Source organism: Centropristis striata, chromosome 9, assembly GCF_030273125.1.
Source record: "Centropristis striata isolate RG_2023a ecotype Rhode Island chromosome 9, C.striata_1.0, whole genome shotgun sequence".
NCBI classification, from domain to species: Eukaryota; Metazoa; Chordata; class Actinopteri; order Perciformes; family Serranidae; genus Centropristis; species Centropristis striata.
Genome location: NC_081525.1, coordinates 11,122,842 through 11,150,177, shown reverse-complemented (window position 1 = coordinate 11,150,177; position 27,336 = coordinate 11,122,842). Strand labels below are relative to the sequence as shown.

Genomic DNA, 27,336 nt, shown 5'->3' with positions numbered 1-27,336 from the left:
TTTAGAGTATTCTCTTTGAATTTGAAGTCTCAACTCCCGTTCTCATAATTACGACTTAAAAAAGATGCCCTATTTTGCAGTCAGAGGCAGCAATGCACTGGAGTACAACCTAGCCTGCCAAAAACCCAGAAGAAGAATATGATTTTGGTTTCGATCTGGAGCAGAGTGTATGCCAACAAACTCCAGGGAGTCCAGTCTCACTTCATGCTTCTACGTGTGTGCAGGCTGCCACAGTCAAAGAAGTCTGGAGTGGTTCCACTAACACATAGTTGTAAGAAAAGAAGTTTGTGAGAAGTTTGTGATTTTTTCAGAGCTATTTCCAAGTGAAAATGTTTGTAACCACAGACAATAGCATTGTCCAGAGAGTTGTTTTTGTGTAACAAAAAATAAAAAACCCTTTCTGTTGTTAAAGTTTACTCCTTAAAATGTCCATTTACAGAAATACAGTCTGATTTTCTTGATAATAACCAAAATCATTATCAAGAAAACCATGGAAAATGTCTAGATATCAGCTCTTAAATTAAACTCTTACGAGCTATTTTTGTTGTTATCATTACATTTGTCCAAACGAATGTACCTTTAGTTGTACCAGGCATTAAAATGAACACAAAATTGAAGAAAAAGGGTGGTCTAATATTTTTTTCCATGACTGTACATAATATTTCCAGGACAGCATCGCGACTCTATTTGCTTATTCAGTTTAGTTAATGAAATGTCATGCATATCTGTTTAGAATTTTTAATTTGTTGTTACTTCTTAGGACATGGCCTCTACATGCAACTGACATAAATCAAACTGATTATAGGTGATTATGTTGTTGTATTGACTGATAATCATTCTTGTGATTGCTGTACAGTTGTGTAAGCACTGCAGAGGATCAGCATTGGGTAGTATTGGCAGCAGGTGACCACTGTGAATGCTCAGAGACACTGAGTCAGCAGTTACCTTGTTCTGTGCTGCAGTGCCACTGATGGAAGTTGCGGCCAATGAGAATGAAGCTCCTTGTAGCATCTGGAGGCTGGCTGAGGTTCTGGACGAGAGGGAACGGGACAAATATGGCTCCAGATGGGGGACAGCTGGAATAAATACACAAAGAAAACCATTGGATGAATGGATGGATGGATGGATGGATGGATGGATGGATGGATGGATGGATGGATGGATGGATGATTGACGGATGGATGCATGGATGTATGTATAGATGGATGCATGGATGGATGGATGGATGGATGCATGGATGGATGCATGGATTGATTGATGACAGATGGTTGAATGGTTGGATGGATTGATGGATGGATGGATGGATGGATGGATGGATGATTGATGGATGGATGCATGGATGATGGATGGATGGATGGATGCATGGATGGATGGATGGATGGATGGATTGATGACAGATGGTTGAATGGTTGGATGGATTGATGGATGGATGGATGGATGGATGGATGGATGATTGATGGATGGATGCATGGATGATGGATGGATGGATGGATGCATGGATGGTTGGTTGGTTGGATGGATTGATGACGGATGGATGGATGGATGAATGGATGGATGGATGGATTGATGACGAATAAATAGATGAATGGATAGATGGAAGGATGGATGGATGCATGGATTGATGACGGATGGATCGATGCATAGATTGATGACGGATTGATGACGGATGGATAGATGTATGCATGCATGGATGGATGGATGGATGGATGGATGGATGGATGTTCTTTGTTGTAGTAATCAGTCCAGCCACCAGAGTGTGCTCAGAGTCACTGATTAAGTTAATCCAGAGATAACATACAGATTTTTTTCCCCACATCCACCAATTGATCGATGGAATGTCATTATAATTTCAGTTGGCCAATATTTTTTTTGGTTGACTACAGCCTTAGGAACTATGAGAGTAAAAGCTGAGAGCATGCCATCTGTCAGTTGGTTATTTAAGAGGTGAGAACCACTCAAATGTCTGTCAAAAAGTCTGAGCAATAAAGGCAGTAATAGTACCATTTCACAAGTAATCACTGAAGGCAGTTGGACTGTCGGCTGAAGACCCACTGAGCACAGTGGGACATGATCAAATTGCTTATAATTCACACCCAGCACAAAAAAACTCACCTCGTCTTTTCAAATGCCTTCACTGTTGTATCGCTGGCCAGAGAACTGACCAAATTGACAATTTCTGCCAAGATGGAAGGCAGCAGGAAGTGTGAAGCCATTTCAGCCGTGCACTGCTGAATGGAAGGGCAACCTGTTTTCCCAGCAGTCAGGTCATAAGGGGAAAAAAAGAGATGGAGATAGTAAGAGGAACTTCAGCATATATATATATATATATATACCCAATATAAAACCTCTCAAGATGCAGTCTTTCTGAGATGATATTTCCAATTCTGACAGGAAATCTGAGACTTAAATAATACTTACCAAGTTTAGCCATGAAAGTTATCCATGACTGGCAGGTGATCTGGAAGACGGGGTGTAGAGTGCCCGCATCTCCCTCCTCCAGCTGAGACACCTGCCTCCTACACAACCACAAACATCTTCTCTGCATCAGTGCATAATGTACAGGTGCTGCAGCACCAAAAGCCCAGAGCTGTGCTGGTTTAAAGGCTTTAAAGGTGAGTCCCATCAATAACAGTGATTGCATGCTGAGAGTTCTGACTTTCACTAACCAATATCAGAATATTGTCACATATTAGTAATCTGCTTTTAGCTTTATTTTAGTCCGACTGCTTTTCTTTCTGCTACAGCATACATATCTGTAAGTAGTAAACAAAAAAACTTTAAGTCACCACCCACATTAGCTTTCTAGCTTTTGTTTTTTACTTTATTTGACAGAGGCAGCAGGGGAAGTTTAAAAAAAACAGTCATTCCAGTCCGTGGATGCCTTTATGAAGCCATCTTCACCACATCGAGCAACGTTCCTACAAGTCTCCTGGAAACACTCGCATCATGCATGCCTAAACGAATATTTGATGTAAAGAAAACAACAGCAGTGGAGCTGCTCACTACTGAGTCCTTTTTTTGACAGTGTTAATTCTGTTTTTTTGTTTTTTTACTTTTGAACAGCTGAAGATTGAAGAGCCTGTTTGAGTTTAAATGCAGTTTTCAATAAATTACCTACTCGATTTTATTTGTCTCTTGCTCCTGTTTATCCTTTTTGCATTTCAAAGCTCTACTTACAACCTGGTTAGGTTCCACAACGCGAAATGCGAATCATTTTTTCCCCGGTCTTAAGATTTTGTTCAGGAGTGTATTAGGGAGTCTATTTGTTTCTAGCCGCCACATTTATCAACGCCCAAACCTTTTTTTTTATGTGATTGGAGATCTGTACTGGTTTCTACGTTTGTTTGATATACGAGGGCCAATGACACAGCAGTGACTGCACTGCTAGTGTCATTGGCAGACAATAGCTTATTAGCTAATTACACTTCTTAACACTTCGTCCACCACATGAATGTAAGTTTAATAATCTCCCTTTTTGCTCTGGTTTTGTCCCCCCCAACTCCTGGGGAAAATATCTGCCTCTTTGGCTGCTAAATGCTTCAATGTGTTCACCAGCTATTCTCTAAATGTGTCTTACTATTATTGGGTTGCTGTCCTACCCACTCAGAGACTTGGAGGTTACAGTAAGTAAGACCAAAGCTGTTAGAGATATAGTTTATAAATAAAGTTATAGCCTACCTCTGGGCCTGCTCCAGCTCCACAGCCATAGCTTTCTCCTGGCTCCACTGCTGCTTCACGTTCTCCGTCTTGTGTCTCCGTCGTGTTACTCGGCCCTCCTCTCCTTTCTCTTGCACTATGTCGTCAGTCGTCTTTGGGCTTCCGAGCTCTGCTGAATCTGTCTTACTCTGCAAGGATGGAATAGAGAACATTTAAGTCACAAATACCCAATACAAGCAAGTGTGTTACAATTATAATTTTCTGTTTCTTTTTTTAATTTAAACCAGTTATTACATTGATCAATTGCTCCTCTGTGGGCGAGGCACTTTTTACACATATTTACATGAAAGACAGTCAACTCAAAGTGTAAACTGTAAATATAAAAGCAGGCAAACAACGTCAAATGTACATTTCATTAATGACATTTTAAAACTCAAATATGAATGCACAAATTGATTAGAAATAATTGGCAAATGCTACTATTAGCAACATGCATAATCTTGTTTGTTCATAAGTCATAAATAAATTTAATCAATAATTATTCCTCCTTACTCTGTCCACTGAAAATAGTATCTTAACTGTTCAAAGCAATACCTGAGCCCTTTCTCCTAACAGGAGGTTTTAAAAATAAATAAATACATGAAATAATAATAACTTTTAAATTGAGTTTACAAGTTGGCTCATTGTTCAGGACATTTTAGTCTGTTGGTATTATTTTTTTAATGATGAGTAAGTATTATAAATATACAGGAAATACTATAATATCAATAGGTAAGTGGTTTCAGTCGAGTTATTTCTTTCAGCAAATTAAAATAAATCACAGTATGAATATATTGTTAATTAAACAGAGTTATGCAACCCATGTACAGTAATATATCCATGCATATTGTTATTCAGTCTAATGTAGCCAGTGATAACTCCACACAGAGATTAAAGTTTTCAGCCTCTAGAAGAACTGACCAGGATGTCCCAGAAGCTCCGGCGGGTGCTCTTGCTGGTGGGTGTGGTGGACTCGGGTGTGGTGGGCCCGGCCATGGGGGTGCTCCCTCCAGCCTGGGTTAAGGTGATGGGAGACGGGCTGGTTTTAAAGACCCGGGATCCGCTACGCTGCCGGGGGCTGTCCTTCACTTCTTTCACCTCAGGCAAAGGAATCAACAGTCCTGTTGAAAACAACCAGAAACAAGGAACAAATATTCATTAATGTGTGGATTCCAAACGCACAACATAGTCAAGCAGCTAATTGATCGGTCTTTCTTAGTTTTTCCCCCCTTACATTGAAAATGGGGGCATTCAATAAGTTCACAACTTGTACTGTAGACAGCCGCAGATTTGTGTCATTTAACTGTGGAGATTACACTAAATAAAATTTTAATAAAATAAAAAAAGTCTGAGTTCTGCAACTCACCCTTGTAAAGTTTTGGGTTTCAGCTGTCTAATTTTTCGTACCATTTGTTAAAAAAAGACAATGAGAAGAAGCAAGATCTCTGTTCAAAAGGCCTTTGTCATGCTCCTGTGTGGGAGACTTGTACGGCTCAATTGGAAAGAAAGATTACCACCAATTTCCAATCCATTGATTAGATCATCATCATCTAACCCTTTGTATAGTTCAATAGGCTAGGATTATTTGGATGGGATGGGATTTTAAAAATAATGTATCCAACTATATTTAGGGTCAACTGCAAGGGTCGACGAGGACCCTATTGGAATTGGAGGCATTATTATAATTATTTTCTACCAAATGTTTAATGTTTCATCCATCCGTCCGTCATCCATCCATTCATCCATCCATCCGTCCATCCATCCATCCATATCGTGGGGATACGCATCAAAAAGCCTCTTGGACCCATACCCTAAACCCAACAGGAAGTCGGCCATCTTGACTTGAACGCCGTTTTTCGGCCGTTTTCGGCCATTTACCAGGCTCCGTACTCTAACGAATTCCTCCTACAGCTTTGAACATTTTGACTTCAAACTTGGTCAGTCCCATCATGAGACCTGTTTGATTAAAACGATTGTATTTTTTAATAACCTGAAAAACTAATTAAAAAGAAGTTGATTTACATGTGTGGTAGTTTACTTGAACTCTAAAAGGAGCGCCGGTAAGCATCATGATTGAATATGATCTGGCGGTGTTTGAGCCCGTTAATTGAAATATTCACTTTGTTTACTGGGTCAAGCGTTTAATTTAGTTAGAAACGTTTTCTGACATGTGTTGTATGAGCGTGAGCATGTGATATTATGTTGTTCATAGAAATGCACTGTTAAAATATTTCAGTTAGAAGGGTGTAAAACATGTGGTTTAAAACATTTAATTTAGTTAAATTATCTAAAATGTGAATAATTAATGATCCTGAATTTAACATAATTTTCATTTGGAGCTACTGTTAAAATCTTTATTGACTAATATTTGTGAAAGTTAAAGTAGCAGTGTGTTATATTTCCAATTTTGAATGTCTTTTGTCCTATTAAAGGTTTTTCACCTGTGCAAATTGTGAAGAAAAAACTAAAGTGCACCGAGTGAAGTCCAGCATCTGGTTTTTATAGAGAAAGAGGCCCTTCCCTTTCAAGTGTGGGAAAGCTTGCACTGGCAAAACACTTGACAACCATATTAGATTAGGGTTTTGCTCTTATTTGATAGCGTTATGTAGTTCTGTACCCTGCAGTTTGATTTCAGTTAACAAACAGTGACAGTATACAGTATATAGTACATAGAGCACAGAGGAAGGATTAAATAAAACCACTCACCTTTAGCCTCTTCTCTCTGAGCTTTGGTTGCTGGACAGAGCACGCCCATACAAAGAGGATTTGGTAACACTCTCAGCTCCATTACGACATCACAGAGTGCATGACGCATCGCCCCCTGCAGTTTATCACTCAGCTGTAAGGGGCTGATGTTGCCTTGTTCCCAGATGTCAAAGCGCACAAACAGCTGTGGCTCTGTGAGAACACAACGAGACACGATGGTGACTGGAGGACTGGTTTAACACTCCCACACATTCAAATTAAACAACTGAATAACTGTTAATAATTGTTTTAGTTCCTAAAAAGAGGATCTGTGGTATGAGTACATATAGTAGGCACAGGGGAGAGAGGCATGAACCAACAATACAGTACATTTTTATACGGAAACAGCAGGGTTTATGGGAAATGTAGTTATAATATAGGATCAGCAGTACTGACTGCTATTAAAATGCCGTATGTATCATATTTGATACATACATTTTGGAGACCTGTGAAATCATCATGTGCTAAAAACTTTGCTCAAAACCCTATTGTATACAATCCTATACTTGTCTGCTGCCCCCTGTTGTATCCCCTTTGCACTACGAGCAATTAAAGGTATCTGGAGTGCAATTTAAGCTATCTTCATCCGATTAACTCCCAGCTTGAGGTGGCAAGGAGAAAAAATTTGCTATTTTTGACAATTTTATGGTGAGATTTTCATTAAAATATTGACTTTTATTTTAAAATGAGCACTAACTCAGTTGAAGCAACCTAAAATGACTTTTCCCCCCAATTTTAGTTTGTAGTACAAACACGTAGAACATGTTTGTATCAAATTTGATACAACAGACAGTTAAGATCAAATAATATAAAAATAAAATAAAAATGCATAACTAATGCATTGCTACAGTTGGCCAATAAAAAATGTTGTTAGAACAAGATTTTTCTTGTTTTTTGTTTTTATATCATCTTATTTTGCATGTAATGCCCGTTGTATCAAATATGAAACAAACAAAACAACATATATGAAAATAATTATTATTATTTTATTTTTTTTACATTTTGATAAGAGGGCCAAATAAATGGTTCAGATTCAAATATAAAAATTTTCAGTCCAATATTTCTTGAGTCAGGCATTATAGGGTTAATTCTCTCCACCATGATGTCATTTCTTTCAGAAGTATTCTGATTATGATATATTCATGTTTATGTTAATCTTTATAGGGATGATGGAAAATCTCATCGACAATAAAGAAATAACTGAGAAATAAGACATTAAGAGTGCTGGCAGCTGATCAGTCACCAATGCAAACATTCCCTTCTGTCGTCTCCTGCTTCCCTCATACACTTCTATGCACCGGCATCACGGTGTGCATCCAGCTTGTGATACTTTGTGTAACCTTTCATTAACATGTCTTCAAACAGTAAATAATAGCACAGATGGGGGCATGTGTTATGTTACTGTCACAGCACAGCGAAGCTTTAATTAATTAAACCCCCCATTTGAACATGGCTCTATATTTAAGGCCCCCAGCCAAACAGCTGCAGTCTTATTTGTCACTTTTCTGCTACAGCACAGACAGCAGAGTATATGGCTCACACTTTATGATCAAAATTATATTACCAAGCCTCCAAAAACATGATTTAATTTTGATTTATGGGCTTGTGATGCTCTGTCACATTGACAAAGCTCGCCTCAAGGAACAAAAATATCTTCATATCACAAAGCTGTATTCATTTTTAGCAGGACAATTTGCTCGTTAATTTTAGAGGCATTTATTATTTAGACTTTAAATTTAATAGCCGGACTGTTACCCATGATGTAGCTTGACATTTACGACTGTAATTAATCCATTTTCAAATTAGTGCAGTTTATACAACAGAATGACTCCTGGGACTTGCTGTAACCTTGTAAGATAATCACACTGTCATTCTAAAAGGGAACTGCACTGATTTTACACATCCAGTTCAATAGTTCATGATTTTTAGTCCAAGAAAACCTGTGAAAGCAGCTGGAACGTCTTCTGTGGTTTGTAGGAGCTTTGTATAAGAAGATAACACTGATGATGTCATTACCACAGCATGGGTTACCTGGTTAACACGTGATCTGGATTTGTTTTTTGGATCAGGCAAATGCATATTAAGTCTCATGTAAATCTACACAGAACACATTAATCAGAATCAATCCGCTCACAGAGACCACATCTGGAAGGAGTCTGTCTTACATTGTGTCAAATCTCAGCCAGGTATGAATGATATTGATACATTCTGACAGCGTTCCTGAGAAAAAAACAGGAGATCCAAACTATAGTAACTGTATCCCTGATCAGACACATCTGCAATGCCGCACTTTTCCGGTGTTTCACAATCATTTTCTAATAAGATTACCACCAGCAGTGTAGGTAGAATTGATTTGTACACATTTAATAATGTACATGTGAAATTTCATTCATGTACATGGAGATTTACATGTCTAATTACAATACGAAAGTAATTCTGATGAGAGAAAGCAGTAAGAACGCTTGGGCGACAATCTTAAAAAGTAGTGATCTGAATTTTTGATGTATTTTATTGTGAAGGACAGAAGTACGGCCCAGGTGTGTTGATAACTTTGATATTTATTTGGCTTACGCAGAAACATCCAATTCCCCCTGAAAAAAAATCAGCAGCCCCCATTGTTTTACAGCGAGAAGATCCAAGTGTGGGATGTGGGAAACAGTTAGCACACGGCTAATTCACTAGCGTTAGCATCCTTTACCAGAGCCGACTCTGGTAAACCCAAGGCTAACGTACACGGTTAAAATGATATTCAGTTTGAAAGATTAGAAGTTGGACTCTAGTTTCACACCATTTCATTAACTGGAAACATAACATTATGGTTTATATTAGTAGTTAATGTGAAATTTCGATAGCCAAAAGCTGTCTCATGTGGGATACAGTGATGCTACATGCTCCATCTAGTGGGCCCAGAAAGTAAAGAAAATGCCTCATGAGGCTTCATTGGCACATCACTACTGTCAGGCAACCCTTGTCTTTGTACTGGTCCTTTGATAGTATTCCACATTGCTTCCCTGGACCTGAGACACACCATGTTTTTAAAAACCCTACATAGCTATTTGAATGTTGAGTTGTGTCTGAAATGTAGGGAGACTTATGAGAAAATGCTGCAATTGTTGTCGTCCATTCATTTTTGATATCAGTTAAGTTCAATTTGACTGGATGCTGCTCACAGTTGCGTTGACTCGTACCTGAGCTGATGTTGATGGAGTCCACTTTACCCACAGCGGTCAGTTCATCAAAGTTGTCTGGATGAAGGGGTGTGGTGCAGTTCTCTGACCTCTGCAGTGCAGCACAGTCCTGAACTGGAACCTGAAGGGGACGGCCATTGGCGTCCACGAACGAGAGGGCGATGCAGGCGATACCTGGAAGAGCAGCGGAACATGTTTAAATGACCAACCGACTTGTAGAGAGTTTTAAAAACTGAAATCTCGTCAGCTCCAGTGGGTTTTCAAATTATACGACCTGCTGAGTCACAGTCAATGATTTGCTTTAACTGTGGAACCATTAAGGGTGGACCATTTCTCATTTAGCCTCGGGGATATTAGGCAAATATCCATTTGTAGAACTGTGAAATATAACATTTGGTTTAATTGCCATTAAAATGAACTTAGTAGAACCTAACAGTGAATGGTTCAGTCTTTTTCTGTTTTTGATGCTTTACTTCCTTATCACATGTATTAACTGTGAAAATGCTTTACCATGAGGTATAGTTGCCCTTTAACACTGTGTGTGATAGTATTGCTAGATATAATAATTTTGATGTGGTCTTGGGTGTTATTGTGCACCATGCACAATGGGTGAGCATTAGCATGCATGAAGCTGGCTGGAGACAGGACACACAGATGCATTTAAAAAATAATGATGTTTTTTACCATTCTAAAACAAATCAACAATTTTGATACTACTTTGATCATTATCAACCAAAAGAATAAGAGGGAAGTTGTTCTGTTACACTTGTTTTTGGAATGCAATTACCAGCAAAAAAAACCCCATACAAATAACTGTGGTCATTAAATTGAATTTAATTCATCGTGCACAAGCTGTTAAAACTTCGACGTGCAAAGCCATTTGCAGTTTCAATACTTTACTACAATACTGAGATATGTCTCACTCTGATAAAGACTACAATAATTACATGCCGTGCCCCCTTATTACAAGCTACATTAGGTTTTAGGAGAAGAAAAAAGTGATCACATGTAGCAGAGCTTTTCAGCCCCAGCTCCCTGAGTTCAGGTTGGTTGCAAGATGAGACTGAGATGTGTGTGAATTTTGGTCAGAAAATGTGATAATAAATGTATGACTTCACTTTAAAATTAAGCATGGGGGAAAACTTCAAGGATTAATCAGATAAAGCTTCGTCAAGTCTATGAACAAGGTCAAACTCCCAATAATAGTGTATGTGAAATAAATGTAAATGAATGCTCATCACAGAAAAGGTTAAATACGGCGTCATTTTTGAGTCATAAATCGCGTGAGCGATAACACATCTGCACGCGCGTAGATCTCTCTGCGCGCATACCCAATTATTTCTTGTTGCACGCGCAGATTTCAACTGCCGAGCGCACTTGTTTGATCTTCGCGCACATATTCAACAACCGAGTGAAGCAGAGGCAGGTGCGCGAGTAAAAAACAACAGGATGCATGCACAACAACACTGTGCAGCTACTTTGCTCTCTCTCTCTCTATTTTTTTTATTAAAGCAACATGGTGCAATACAAGACAATACACCAAGAGAACGCCGTCAAGGGGTTTCAACAATACAGAGGCAAGCTTCCATACAAAAACATTGTAAAGTGTACATAAATTCAAAGTTTTTATAGCTTTCATGTTGGTCGATTTCTTAATAGACTTAATATATTGTTTGGTTTCATTTTCAAAGACAAGAAAGAGAGGTTTTTGATTAATGTAACGACATTTATGGATATGCCATTTGGCTAACTCTTTTTGAAAAAGGAAAGTCAGTGAAACCAAACAGTATATGTTCAAAGCACAGGGACAAATGAGGTTCAATCGAAATCAGGTTACAAATATCTTCCCATAATTTAGTTGAGAAAGGGCAAGACCAAAATAAATGAAAAACATCTTCAGGGTGTCCTTCACTTCACACAAAGAGCAGTTTAAGTCTATCCATCCATCCATCCATCCATTCTCGTTCGCTTATCCGGGACCGGGTCATTTCAAGTTTTGCAGGAAACACAAAAAACTTCACCAAAAGTGTAAGATATGACATTTATTGATCATTTCACTCAAAGTCACAAAGGATGGCTAATGGCATAGTAATAACACTGTGTGTAAATGATGTAACTTAAGAGAACTACATTTTGCTTTATTTGTTTATTTGTTTGTTTTATTTCTTTGTTTGCGCCTCCCACCACCGGTTGGAGAAGAGCGCTCATTATGGGTTCTGATGTCATGAGTTAATATAAGGCACCGGTGTATGACTGATTGTGGTGAGATGCCCCAGAGGCACACAGTTTTTTGACCGCAGAAATGTGATGTATAAATTGGAAATATAACTTTATTTGTTTAAGAAGGAAGTATACCTTTGTTTGGAAACGTTACAATGAACTCAGTTAATTGTTATACAGAAACTGGACATTTCCAAGCCAAAAGAACCACACCAGTGGCCAACACCCACTGGGAATGTGTTTGACATTGTGCCGAGTATGTGGACACAGCTCTCACTTTGGTTACATCCCATATCCCATGACCCCTCCAGAAGTCTCACAAGGGTAAAGAGCTGGTCTGTTGTTCCACAGCCAAGATGGAAGCCGCATTGTTCCTCCTGAATCTGAGGTTCGACAATCGGCCGGAGCCTTCTTTCCAGCACCCTGGAGTTGACTTTCCAGGGGAGAAGAGTGTGATTCCATGGTAATTGGAACACACCCTTCGGTAGTTTAGGTCTATCATATTTAATCAGACAATCCACTCGTTCAATACTTAAACAAACGATTAACAGATCGACTCACAAGAGCAACAACATGTTGCCATCTTACAATGGCTTTAGCCACTTAATAATATGGCTCTGAACTTGAAAGTGGGGATGAAGGAAGAAGGCAAAATGCTCTGTAATACTAAAAAACAATGGATAGATATTTCCTCTTGGTATTTATTCTTCTTATTTTGCTGTGTTTCGAACATTTATGGGCATCAGCTCTTTGCACAAAATAGTATTCTGTGGGCCCCCACTGCATAACCCCGCGCCAGTAACAGTGTGCAGGCCGTTCTCATTCTCAGATCATCAAATACCAACACTTTGTTGCTCCGTTTGGTATCCGATACGAATGCACAAGACACCGTTTAGCTTCTGGATGATACAAAGCAGCGGTAATTAAAGGAAGGAAGAACGGGTTGTTGGATCGCTGTGGGTTTTATTTGCTTCATTGTTGTTGTTTTTTGCAGGTGTGAGGCCCACAGATCAGAGAGGCACAGAGGACAGGATGAAATGTGCACATCTGGTGCATTCACACAAAATCCAACAATGCAGCAGCGTCCCACAGGGTTGAGGTGAGGTGAGCTGAGGTGTTTCAGTGTCAATTCTACTGTATCTCACGTTCTAAATAGTCACACATTTGTACGTAATTTAATAAAGGTAAACACAGCTGATGGCCATATGTAATGTCACTGCAATCTCATGCAACATTTATCAAATCAGAGGCGACAGATTCATCAACATATGTGTCCTGCAGGCCTTCAGATGGCTGCATGATTTAATGAACAGAAGGAGAAGCTACACTAAAAGCATTTTGGACACATCTACGGTAAGCTGAAGAGCCAAGAAACACTGGCTCACATACCAAAAACATCAAAACGCTTCATGCACCTTGGAGGTCCATGCTGAATCTAAAGGCAAATCAAAAATAAATACAGCTTTTATGTTGGGGGAAGCCTGAACAGAAGGAGGTGCAACACTGCAAAGAAAGTCTTTAAGACAAAAAGGCCAAGAGCAGAGCACACAGGGTCAGCAGCAGCATGGGCTTCAGTCAACACGATGGGTGTGAAAAAACTGGAAAGAAGACAGAAGAACACATGTGGTGGTACCTTTAAACTGAGAAGGTGGGAGGAGATGCTGAACCAGCTCCGACATGGTACCTGGGCCAACATTAAATACACCAGGAGAACAGCATTAAAGAGGACCAATATCATGGTGGCCCAATATCATGACCATTGATTCACTTCCAATTACATTTAACATCAGTAAACTCAGAGCAGGGCTGAAATCTGCACGTAGTTATGTGAGAATCCATCAATGCAATGTGGTTTTCGTCCCCTTCCACTAATGGTCCACAGGTGGATGCTTTGGCTCAGTGATAGACTGAAGACCTTTTTACAATTGCTCACAAAATGAATAAGCCAAGTAAAGAGATTGGATAGATCACTTGAAGCATCATCTTACCTACCAACATGACCACATGTAAAAGACAAAATCCAAAGTCATAGTTTCATGCAAAGACGCATTCTAATAAAGCTCAGCCAAAGAGACGAGCAGGAACGCTCCCACTGCCACATCTCAGCAATGAAACACAATCTCTGCAATCTTGTACTAAACATTGGAAGATACTCACGTCACATGGTTGTCTCAGACTGCTGAAGGCTCAAATTGACTTCAGCTAAAATTTTGAATACATTTTTGCAACCATAGGAATGGTTCCAGCAGCCAATATCTACTTCAACATTCAGTGATGCGAGTATGTTCATTCGATTACAAACCACGACCATCTAACATAAAAACACCCACACGGTAAAAGTGCCATGCACCGAGAGGTGGAGGGGGGGAATCGATACAGCATAGTATTGCGATTATTTTTTTTCCAGAGGCTGTAGTGGGCTCACTTTTATAATATATATTAGAATATATTAGAGATATTGGTATCATATGAAACAAGAAGATCTAAGGAATCTATAGGCACCATGTGCGTCAGGAAATTGTGTCAGGAAGTTGTTGAAATAATGCTGCAAAGTACGGCTTTATTTATGTTTCATTCAAAAAAATTTAGAGCAGTGAAGCTTAAAGTTTTTGAAAGTTTGATAAAATGCTGCAGTTGTTGTCGTCCATACATGTCTGATATCAGTTCAGTTCAGTTTGACTGAATACTTTGTTGGTCAGTCTGTGGGTTTGACTCTCATTGTGGAGAAATAAAAAGACTGAAGTGAGAAGAATATTTCTCTATTTCTCCACGAGACGCTGCTAAACTGCGTAAATCTCAACAGAGCAGATCGCACCAGACAGGAAGTCCAACTCAGAATCAGCGTAAAACACTTCCGCCCCCTTTCAAAATAAAACACAATAGGCAGTTCATGCAGCCTAAAACTACTTCCCATCAACATTATGTTATGACCGGGGCACCAGATCAGCAATCAATCAATCAAAGGGTCTCAGAGGATCAGCGACACGGACGACAAGAGACTGATTGTTGAAGTGGAACATCATACAATCATTTATGACACAACACATTGTTTTTATGATAGATGGTCAGATCAACAGATCTACCACGTCAGAGAAGCAAAGTAAGCTGTTGGTTGTTGTTGTTGTTTACTTTATACTAGGGTGACCAAGCGTCCTCTTTTGCCCGGACATGTCCACTTTTTACGTCCTGTCCAGGGCGTCCGGCCGGGTTTTATAAATTCACGAAAATGTCCGGTGTTCACGGTTTTTCATAGGACCAGTACACATGCACGTAAATTGACCGGTGCTTTACACACAATTTTGCGAGACGTAATTACCAAGAGGCTGCCTTGTGGGCGGGTCAGCGCCGCACACACACACACACACACACACACAGACAGAGAGCAGAGCAGACAGAGGGCAGATCGAACAGCGGAGCAGCATTGCACGGGAAATGCCAAAGCGTAAGTGCAGCTTCACAGATGAACTGCAAAAAAAATTTCCGACGTACCGTCCCGGTCGGGACAGGTGGGAGGCAGAGTGCACTGTGTGCAAAGCTGGCACATATGTCTCAGTGTCTAATAAAGGTGCTGGAGATCTCAAAGCTCAAAGACAACTAGGCCTACAGATGAAAAGTATAGATCCTTTTTGTTTGTTAAGTTAGTATCTTTGTGAGACTCTTCTATTATTTATCTTATTGCAGTTATTAAGAGATATATTGTTGAAGCTAGATTTTCTAACAGAAGAGTTCATATTTAGAACATTATTTCATATTATTTATTCATTTATTTGAAAAGAGTCTACGAGAGCTATTATTTTGTTACAAGTTTTTACAGATTTCATTTTATTTTATTACAGAAGTTAATTTTGCACCATTGAAGCATAATAAAGCATGTTCATCAACCTCCGAGAAGCCTGTCTGAATTTGTGTCTCGAGGCCATGCCGATTGTCCTCTTTTTTGGAAATCAAAATATGGTCACCCTACTTTATACACACAGTTAATCACGGGATCTCGCGGTCTCGCGCATGGTCAGGATTATCGCGTGTTCTCGTTATCTCGCGTGTATACAGCTGGCTCGCTATGCTGCCGTTCCGTGGCTGTAACGCGCCCGGTGGAAATCCCAAGTAATACATGTATAATACACTAATAGGCTGCAGTTTCAGTGAATATATGCTACAAAACCACTGACCTACGTTTAGGGCAAAAAAAACTTCCTGGTTAGGTGTTATAAAAGACAGTTTAAACAGTAAATACATGTACATAAATGCCTGAAGTGAATGAGTTACAAGGGTGTCGTGAGCAACGGAAGTTACGTTAAAAGTTGTTTACTTTTGTTTTCACGCTGGACAGGACCCTGTTCTCCTGGGTGAAAGTCCCATCCAGTTTGATATCTGCCATTTAAACTCTGCATCGTTCTCCAAATGAAAAAAAAAAAACCTGATATGTTTGAATATTATGCACGATTTCGGTTTCCTTGCATTGAAATTGAAGTAGCAACTAACAGCTCCACTTACAACTTAAAGTATAGGTTGGTTTCCTGCTGCAGTGGACTGGGAGCTCTGTGGTAATTCTCACCTTTTAGTCTTAAAAAAAAATGTGGCTGTCAAGTCATATACATCAAGGGTAGGATAGGTTTATAAGGATATTTTTCTTGCTCCTGCACTCATTCAACTTGCTGTCTTAACTACATTTTAATTGCTGTGCAGAGAAGCTCGGACTCCATCTCATTAGTTTTAGCGGCTGCGGAACATAATATGCTGTTACCTGATCCCTCCTGTCAGGTAATTAATGTTTTCTAATGACTGCACTGTACAGTTGAATACATATGTTGAACCCAGAGAAAAGGCCAATGTGAATGCAGCCCTCGACAGTGACAGGAGAGGAGACATTAATTATAAAATGACCCTGTGTTTGTGTGCGATAACATGCTGTTCATCATCTGTCTCCTAATATAGATGAAATAAGATACAATGATTTAATGAATCTCTGCTATGAGAAGCAGAACAGGATGGTAACTTAGTGTAGTGGCGGTCAGGTTATACCACATAAGAGCTGTGATTCTCAGTTATTGCACCATATGCAAGCTTTAACTGCAACTATAACCACAGGGAGTCATCTATTCAGTTAAAATAATTTTAAAATGTAATGTAACTTAACTTTGTTGTTTGTGTGCATGTGTGTGTCAAACGTGCACCTCTAACTGTAGTTTACAAGTTTAGGATGGACAGTGATGAAGAATAACAACCACATCATTAGGCATCTAAGCTGACTGATGTGAAGTTTTTAAGCTGTTTAATGAGCTGCAGCAAAAATGATGTTGCATGTAGAGGTGTGAATCAGCAGAGGCCCCACAATACGATTTTATCCTGATACTCGAGTCACGACACAATATTATAGCGATTTTAAGCATTTTGCGATATGGTGAGTATTGCGATACAATATATTGTGATTTAACTGTTTAACTGCATTTTGTGTCCACATAATTAAATTCAATCAAGAATAGTTTTGTCAAATAAGAGAAAATTCTCAGTCTGTTCATCTCACTTCAGTCTTTTTATTTCTCCACAATGAGAGTCAAACCCACAGACTGACCAACAAAGTATTCATTTAAACTGAACTGAACTGATATCAAACATGTATGGACGACAACAACTGCAGCATTTTATCAAACTTTAAAAAACTTTGAGCTTTGATATTTTTTAATTAAACATGGTGCCTATAGATTCCTTAGATCTTCTAGTTTCTAGACCAGAATCTGGAGTATATTCCATAAAGTGAGCCTGCTACTGCAAAAAAATGGCAAAAATACTGAAAATACTGTCGCTAAATATCGATACTTGGTGATATGAATCATTATATATCACCACGCATAATATCGCGATACTATGCTGTATTGATTTTTCCCACACCTCTAATGTGTATGTATAAAGGCATGTGTGCTATTTTTAGAACGCTCCACTGTTACATGAGCTGCGAAACACTCATTTTGACTTCGGGTGGTATTGACAAACAGCCTATTCTGTCGTTTAGGTTGGAGATCTTGTTGGTCCTAGTCATGTGACTCTGCCGAGAACTTTTTAACTGCACTGAAAGAAAAAAACTTTCTGATTGAATTGAAAAGTTTCTTTGTTTTTGTTAAGTGAAACAAAGCTACCCGAGTCATCCAACCCAGGGTAATGTGTTCTCCAAATGAAAATGTAGCACTGTGATTAAGAACCAAATGTTACATTTAAATGGCAATGAAATGTAATATAAAATAAAATTGTAAAAAAAAAATACCAATAATTATAAATGAGACTAAACTCATCATTTACATCCTTTAATTGAATTGCCCTTTGGTGAGAGCAGTTAAAGTTATTTATTCACTTTCCACAAGCACATTTTCACATTTAACAGGGTAACCTTTCAGTCACACAGCAGCACTCCCTTTAACTGACTCCAAATGCCAATAGATGAAGTGAACATATTGATAATGAGAAAGTATTGCAATATGAAATGGCATAAATCAAATCAGTCCGTAAGGGAAATATTTTGAGAGGGAATGTGACAGAAACAGACTGAACTTCATCTTATCTTGATTTGCATAAAAGCATACAATTACACAAAGTACTGTTAACACTAAGTAAATCCATTTCCACACAAGTGTAATTACATACAGTGTTTGTAGGACTGGTAGCCCAGACAGCAGCCTCCTGCTGGTCACATCCACTCTCTATGGACAGCTAAATGTGTTTTTGTTTGTGCAGCTGTCAACTAACCTCTACAATATAATAATAATAATAAGACAGCTGAGATTTTGTCCTGCAAAATGTAGGTGGTCTCTCACAAGAAAGCTAATTAGGTTGCCAATCTAGTTGGTCTGGGAGAAGATGGACAAAGAGAAAGCCATCCCAAGAAAATAATTATGCTGATGCTCAGTGTTTCCTCTAGGATTTTTTTTCAGCAGCCAGGGTAAAGAGTCATTTGTCTCCTGGATGGTGTACGTTTGTAAATATCAATCTGCAATTTAGAAAGTATTAAAAATGGCAATCGACTGCAAAACAAGCTTTCGAACCAGTGTTGAGACTGTGATTGGGGGACCTGAACAAAGTAGGGCGGACCTGTTGCATGCTCCTTGGGAGAATTTTTTTGCACTAAAAGCCTCAATTTAGTGGCCTCTCAAACACTCTAATGCCACTATCCCATCTTAATTATAGTATATTTAAATGAATTATTCTAAAGGATAATAAGGGTTCTTCTATGTTTTATTCAAAGCATCATATTTTGACAGTCTTCTTGTAAATTCTGTGGCGGACTCTGTTAACACATCCATGTGCTTTTATTTTGAAGGCGCATCTAATGGGTTCTTACCGCAACACTTGGTAAATAAATTCACTGGGAAAACAAGTGCAGGCTGACTGGCCGCATTGTGCTTTGTTCTCTTCCAGTAAAGTTAGCTAGCCATTCGCTCTAACAGGTAGTCTAATCTCATTTAGTAGCGGGCCGCCACTACTAAATGAATATAGCGGAAACCCTGGCTCATCAAAAAAAAATAGCACTGTGTGAAAAGTGATGAGGAGTGTAGAAGTTTCTGTTTTGCCAGACAGGGAGAGGAAAATGAACTCTAAATATGATATCCTTCGTCCCCCTCTGCAATAACCACCCTGAACAACAAAAAATGAACACTCTGTTGCTTTTAACAGCCACCCCCCCCCCCCCCCTCCTTTTTAGCATGATTGTACACTTTTTTGTGTTTTTAATGTTTGTTTGTTTCTTAGTGTTTTTTATATGAGCCTGTCAAAAATGAATTTCTGTCACTCGTGACAGACAATAAAGTTCTATCTATCTATCTATCTATCTATCTATCTATCTATATAAAACTATGATATCATACTAGCTCCAAAGCAGCAGCTTAACAAAAGGGGAGAGAGGCCAATGGAGCACGAAGATAACCTAGCCAAGCCTGTTTCCAATAAATGATTTGCTCATCGTAAACAAGGGAGAGAACATACACTCACCAGCCACTTTATTAGGTACACCTGTTCAACTGCTCATTAACGCAAATATCTAATCAGCTAATCACATGGCAGCAACTCAAAGCATTTAGGCATGTAGACATGGTGAAGACAAGCTGCTGAAGTTCAAACCAGCATCAGAATGAAGAAGAAAGGTGATTTAAGTGACTTTGAATGTGGCATAGTTGTTGGTCTATAGTATTTCACAAACTGCTGATCTTAAAACCATCTCTAGGGTTTATAGAGGATGGTCCCAAGAGAAAATATCCAGAGAGCCTTGATATCTTGTTGATGTCAGAGGTCAGAGGTCAGAGGAGAATGGCCAGACTGGTTCAACAGTAACTCAGATAACCACTGGTTACACCCAAGGTCTGTAGAAGAGCATCTCGTGAACGCACAACACATCCAACCTTGAAGCAGATGGTCCACCGGCCACTTTATTAGGTACACCTTGCTAATAATAAAGTGCCTGTTGCGTGTATCCAACAACTATGTTATGAAGGAGATGGATAAATTGTATGTAGACATATTAGGGATAAAAACAAGGACTAAAGTAAAGAAAGAGGCCAGAAGAATATAGTTTCAGTATTAATGAATTGTGATTTTGTGAGCTATATTTCTTCTCCTAATTACAAATGAATCATTTCAGTTCATGAAACATAACTTCTGCTTGTAAGTTCCTGGAACTAAAACTGAACACTTTGCATGAAGTGATACTGAATGCAAGCTCTGTGTACTTTCAGGGAGATGCAGATGTGTTGTCACATCACAAGAACAACAACAAACACAACAGGAACCACCCATATACTACTTCATGTGTATCAACAAGGACAACTAAATAGTACAGTGGAGGACTCCAGTGGTGGAAGAAGTATTCAGTATATCCCTAACTTAAGTAAACATATTAATAGAACCCTTTGAAATGACTCCGCTACAAGTAAGAGGCCTACATTCATATTAAGTACAAAAGTATCAGCATCAACATGTTCTTAAAGTATCAAAAGTGAAAGTAATCCCTATGCAGAATGGCCCCTCTCAGATTGTTTTATATATTCAAAACATATTATCAGACCATTAATATTGATGCATTTATTAATGACGTCAATGTAGGGCTCATTTTACTACTTAATACACAGTTATGTGGTTTAATTAATAAACATTTTTTAAATTGATATATTTCTTCATGTTAAACCTCGACCTGAAAAGTATCTAAAGCTGTCAGCTAAATGTAGTGGAGTAGAAATAACAAGTAACATAAAATGGAAATACTCAAGTAAATTACAAGTACCTAAAAATTGTACTTAAGTACAGTACTTGAGTAAATGTACTTAGTTACATTCCACCACTGGAGGACTCTCAATCTCTCAACATGCTTATACACTAAGTACTGTTAACACTAAGTAAATCCATTTCCACACAAGTGTAATTACATACAGTGTTTGTAGGACTGGTAGCCCAGACAGCAGCCTCCTGCTGGTCACATCCACTCTCTATGGACAGCTAAATGTGTTTTTGTTTGTGCAGCTGTCAACTAACCTCTACAATATAATAATAATAATAAGACAGCTGAGATTTTACAAGAAAGCTAATTAGGTTGCCAATCTAGTTGGTCTGGGAGAAGATGGACAAAGAGAAAGCCACCCAAAAAAATAATTATGCTGATGCTCAGTGTTTCCTCTAGGATTTTTTTCAGCAGCCAGGGTAAAGAGTCATTTGTCTCCTGGATGGTGTACGCTTACTCAAGTAAAGTACAAGTACCTCAAAATTGTACTTAAGTGCAGTACTTGAGTAAATGTACTTAGTTACATTCCACCACTGGAGGACTCTCAATCTCTCAACATGCTTGTGGGCTTTGAAGTTTCTCGACACAGTGTTTGTCATGGTGCTGCCCACCTAGTTGAGGTTAGTACTTCAGTAAGGTTCTGGTTAGGCACTGCACAGATTAAAGGCAACACACTGGAGCAGCAGCACAAAGCATCAGGTCATTTGACACCCAAAGGACCGGACGCATCATACAGTTTAAGCTGGGATACAGCTGCTGCAATGTTTAGTGTAGAGTTGACGAGCGCTGACTCAGGGAAACAGAAAGGTGGCGTATTAATGGTTGCCCTTCAGGTTTGATGTTGCATTCATGTCATGGTTGAGGGGAAAAACTAGTTTGATGAGGAAGCAGACTTTTGCTATGTTCAGACTGCAGGCAAATTGGACCCAAATCCAATTTTTTTGCTCATATGTGACTCAGATCTGATTCTTTTATGACAGTCTGAATAGCACAAATCAGATTTTTTCTAATCAGATCCAGGCCACTTTCATATGTAATGTGGTCCTAAATCTGATACATAACTGAGGTTTTCCAATGCGACCTCAGTCTAAACCGATCTTGTCGCATTTCATCTGACTTTTACGTCACTCTAGCTCGCCCACTATGGTCAGAGGGCCCAGGGGAGATGTGTGTTGTGGGTTAACCCCATTCACTTTTAACAACATATAGAAAGCAACACACAGGAGCTGAAATTAGTCTTTATTACCTTATAACTGTGACTTACACTGCATAGTTACTGCTTGAGTGAACACCTTTACTCTTTTCTCTGCTCGTATCACCCAATCTCCCTGTTTCGCTCGTCCACTAGCACACACATAACTTGCCCCGTTTCTTAAAGGAGCCACGCCATTCTTATAACGCAAAGTTAAAAATGTTGCTCTTCTGCGCATGCGGGTCAGTTCAGGGCCGTGATCAGTTCACACTAGTGTCTGATATAGGTCACATTTGAAAAATAATGCCAAAACAGCCAAATACAAAAAGATCGGATCTGAGCAAAAAATCCGAATTGAGCATCAAGGCCTGCAGTGTGAAAAACCACTTCAACAGGAAAAAGTAACATCACAATAATGCTAGTAAGCTCAGTTCTAAAAATATAGCGATGTCATATATTTACGGCCATAAGCGGGATTTTTGGGAGCTCTGTTTCTTAGTAAAGAGAACAGTAAGGAGACTCAGTTAAAATGTATAAATAAATGTATTCATAAATAAATAATAAATAATTGATGATTAATGTATGATTAACTGAATGAAAGTTGATAGAGCTGATAAATATAACTATTCAATTACACAAATTATAATTAAATAGGACATAAATGTATATCATGAATTCATTTCTAAATGTTCAATTCCTTTATTCTTCCTTATATCTACCGGTACTTTTACTGTAAAATAGTCAACTTTTCATGTCAGAAAAACAGAAACCCTTTCTTCTTCTTTTTTCTTTTTTTTTTCAACACAAACCACTGCACACACTAGAGCAGCTGGAGCCAAAAGCTGCTTCTCCTCCAGTTTGTAAGTTTTTACTAAGAGCATGATGAGGAAAAAAATTGCATTGTGGGAAAAAAAGCTAAAAGTATCTAGTTATAGTCTTGTAAATAGTTACCCTGACAGATTCACAGTCTGTCTAAAATCTCAGTGTGAGACTAGGCTGGGACTGAAAACTCTAAACACTTGTCTTTAGATGTGAGCAGCTGTGAGCTGATAGTTTTACCGGGAGTCTTTTCCAAATCTTTTCAAAGTCTTCTGATGTCTAGGTAGCATTAGTGGGAGTGAAGCATGCATTCAGACTGCACATGAGCTGCAAATTATCAAAACAAGACAGAAAACAAGGTGCAATACAGAGGACAAGTATATAGGGCTGCAGTATAAAAGAATAGAAAGATATACAAGTGTATTCCAAAGTATTACTATAAAAAGAGCATATGAAGAGTAAGAAGTGCAGTAGCAGTTTGTGGATATTTATGTGCACATTATACACATGGATTTAAAATCTGTTTTAACATTTTTCTCAGTATGGTAAACGAGGCGGGATTTGTCATCTAATAATCAGGCCTGGTGGCATGGAGGGCATGCTGGACTGGGTGAATGTATTTACCTTTGCCTCCTGTCCCCTGGCCTCCTGGTTTATTGTAGAGGTAGATATCACCGTCAGCCAAGTCGCTGTTCAAATGAAAGTAGTGCTGCAGACAGAACAGAAGAAAAAAATCAGCTCCTGGAAGCTCAGCAAAATGGTACCAAGTGGTGCCTACTGGGTCAGTAAAGCCACAACTTATCATTGTGTTACATTGTTTGTGTATGAAACAAACTAAATACATATGTCATATTAATTACTAAGCTTTATACATGCAGGTTTTTTTTTTTTAACTTTTTACTTCCCCCTGCTTCCAGTCTTTATACTAAGCTCAGCTAAGCTGGCACAAGCTCCACATTATTAATGCATATGAGACATGAAAGTTCCTCTGGTAGGAAAAAGAGAATATCACATTTCTAATTCCAAACTATCAAACTATTCCTTCTGGCCCAACCACTTATCTGTGGTGAAGTCTGTCGACCAAAGACAGAACAGGTTGACAGAGCTGACCTTTGAGGGAACGGAGAGCTGGAGAAACCAAAACAGAGGAAGCTTTTATTGTGTCTCTGCTCCACCAAGAGGGCACGATTTGCAAAACAGTTATAAGACGTCTTTTAATACAAATTTACACAGCACAAATATGTCTGTGGAATATTGTTTTGCACATGAGCAAGCTAGCTACAGTAGCTCATGGCTTCGTTAGGTCATAAACTGTCCCTACAAGTAGTCACAATGGCCCTCATTTATCAAGCAAGCGTAGAAACGAACCCAGATCCGAGTGTATACTATTTCGTCTTACGACAGGGTCCACGTGTGATTTATCAAACGATCGTATCTCGCCAATCACAGCGTAAGAATGATCGGCTGTTGATAAATGTGGCGGCTCGAAACAAGCGTAATTTAAATACCACGCCCTAATATATACCTGATTCAGATGGCTCGCCCTCAGAGTTTACGACACCGAAGGGCGCAATACGGCCAAAAGGAGGATTTTTTCGCCCTCTAAAGTCAGCTTTATTAGCAAAGTGCACCGTTACAATTAACAAAAGAGGCAATATAGACATATTAAAGAAAAACGCAGCGACAGAGGTTTATGAAATAGAAGTACTTATAGTTATAAACTCAAACAAGTTCACTGAATATTTTACATTTGGAGCACGGACTAAAAAGTTTTCAGCTTTTTGGTTAAAGGAGGTAAACAATGTTTTAAAGTAAGTTTTAATTCAAAAAGAAGAGGAATTTCTCAGTCAGAAAGTGAAACGCTGACGTCCAACAGCTGCAACACAACAAACTGGTTTTGTTTGGCAGCATAAAAAGTGAAAAAGAAGGAAATCAGTGGTGCTGTCAGCAGAGTAGCGGACTATAAAACTCCCGGCGAGGTTTAAGTAGTGACATTGTGATATATAAAGCCTAATAATCTACAGTATCTCACAAAAGTGAGTACACCCCTCTCATTTCTGCAATGTTTTAATTATATCTTGTCATGGGACAACACTGAAGAAATGACACTTTGATACAATGTTAAGTAGTCACTGTAGAGCTTGGATAGCAAAGTAAATTTATTGTTACTTCAAAGTAACTCAAAATACAACAATGAATGTGTAAAATGCTGGCAACAAAAGTGAGTACACCCCAAGTGAAAATCTCAAAATTAAGCCAAAATTTGGACCAATTAGGCATTTTTCCTCCCTGTGTAATGCGACTAGTTAGTGTAACAAGGTGTCAAGTGTGATTGGGGAGCAGGTGTATTAAATTAGGTATTTTCACTCTCATACTGGTCACAGGAAGTTCAACATGGCACCTCATGGCAAAGAACTCTCTGAGGATCTAAAAAAAAGAATTATTGCTCTACATAAAGATGGCCTAGGCTATAAGAAGATTGCCAACACCCTGAAACTGAGCTGTAGCACGGTGGCTAAGACCATACAGCGGTTTAAGAAGACAAGTTCCATTCAAAACAGGCCTCGCCATGGTCGACCAAAGAAGTTGAGTGCGCGCACTCAGCGTCACATTCAGAGGTTGGCTTTGGAGAACAGGCGTATGAGTGCAGCCAGCATTGCTGTAGAGGTTGAAGGGGTGGGGGGTCAGTCTGTCAGTGCTCAGACCATACGCCGCACACTGCATTCAATTGGTCTGCATGGCTGTCGTCCCAGGAAAAAGCCTCTTCTAAAAAAGATGCACAAGGAAACTCACAAAAGGTTTGCTGACGACAAGCAGACTAAGGATATGGGTTACTGGAACCATGTCCTGTGGTCTGATGAAACCAAGATAAACATATTTGGTTCAGATGGTGTCCAGCGTGTGTGGCGGCAACCAGGTGAAGAGTACAAAGACAAGTGTGTCTTGCCTACAGTCAAGCATGGTGGTGGTAGCGTCATGGTCTGGGGCTGTATGATTGCTGCTGGCACTGGGGAGCTACAGTTCATTGAGGGAACAATGAATGCCAACATGTACTGTGGAATACTGAAGCAGAGCATGATCCCCTCCCTCCATAAACTGGGCCGCGGAGCAGTATTCCAACACGATAACGACCCCAAACACACCTCCAAGACGACCACTGCCTTCCTAAAGAAGCTGAGGGTGAAGGTGATGGACTGGGCAAGCATGTCCCCAGACCTAAACCCTATTGAACATCTGTGGGGCATCCTCAAACGGCAGGTGGAGGAGCGCAAGGTCTCCAACATCCACCAGCTCCGTGATGTCATCATGGAAGAGGATTCCAGCGGCGACCTGTGAAGCTCTGGTGAACTCCATGCCTAAAAGGGTTACGGCGGTGCTGGAAAATAATGGTGGCCACACAAAATATTGACATTTGGGTCCAATTTTGACATTTACAGTTGGGGTGTACTCACTTTTGTTGCCAGCATTTTACACATTCATTGTTGTATTTTGAGTTACTTTGAAGTAACAATAAATTTACTTTGCTATCCAAGCTCTACAGTGACTACTTAACATTGTATCAAAGTGTCATTTCTTCAGTGTTGTCTCATGACAAGATATAATTAAAACATTGCATAAATGAGAGGGGTGTACTCACTTTTGTGAGATACTGTATATAATATCCGAATATTGCTATTATTATGATGGAGAGATATTATTCACCTCTTTACATTTACTAATAATGATGTCCTAGTCAGAGGAGCGTGTGGCAGCGCTGATTGGAAATGTTTCTATTCGGGCAGCACCGGTGGTGAAGGAGACGCTGACGCTCCGGTGTCGGAGCTGGATAATAATAATAATAATAATAATAACAGTAAACAGCAGAAGACAACAACATTTAATATCCTCGGCTGGTGTTCTGTTTAAAGAATTTCACGATCGCAGGGTGTATTTATTTTTGGATTATGTTTTAATGATAAATTATGTAGTCTAAACATGTTTTGCTTTGTCACTATTAAAAATCAAAACACCACAGAGTTTTATCAGCTCCAGGCATCGATGCAATAGTCTAAGATCAATTCTCCGACTCAGACATGTGGACTTCACGCTGACTCAAATTTGCGTACACGAGCTGAGAGCAGACGTGAGATCTGATCGTACCTCCGCTCACGTCCAAATTGATAAATGCCGAGGCTTGCGTAGAAATCATCTTACGCACACTTTACGCTCACTTTCTGACG

The 27,336-nt window shown here is 39.2% G+C and overlaps 1 protein-coding gene across 2 annotated transcripts in view; it reads right to left on the bottom strand.

Annotated features, from left to right (window-relative positions):
- Window positions 1-27,336, bottom strand: part of szt2 (SZT2 subunit of KICSTOR complex) — a 133,393-nt gene that overhangs the window by 40,704 nt on the left and 65,353 nt on the right. Inside the window, exons 50-58 of one of the 2 annotated variants that reach the window (XM_059341183.1) lie at window positions 24,227-24,244; window positions 23,741-23,825; window positions 9,630-9,803; window positions 6,403-6,594; window positions 4,618-4,817; window positions 3,679-3,845; window positions 2,419-2,516; window positions 2,113-2,245; window positions 946-1,076 (exon numbers count right to left, since the gene is read on the bottom strand). In XM_059341183.1, coding sequence (XP_059197166.1) covers window positions 946-1,076; window positions 2,113-2,245; window positions 2,419-2,516; window positions 3,679-3,845; window positions 4,618-4,817; window positions 6,403-6,594; window positions 9,630-9,803; window positions 23,741-23,825; window positions 24,227-24,244 — 1,198 coding nt within the window. The remainder of the gene's footprint in view (window positions 1-945; window positions 1,077-2,112; window positions 2,246-2,418; window positions 2,517-3,678; window positions 3,846-4,617; window positions 4,818-6,402; window positions 6,595-9,629; window positions 9,804-23,740; window positions 23,826-24,226; window positions 24,245-27,336) is intronic. The other variant, XM_059341184.1, reaches the window with a different exon arrangement.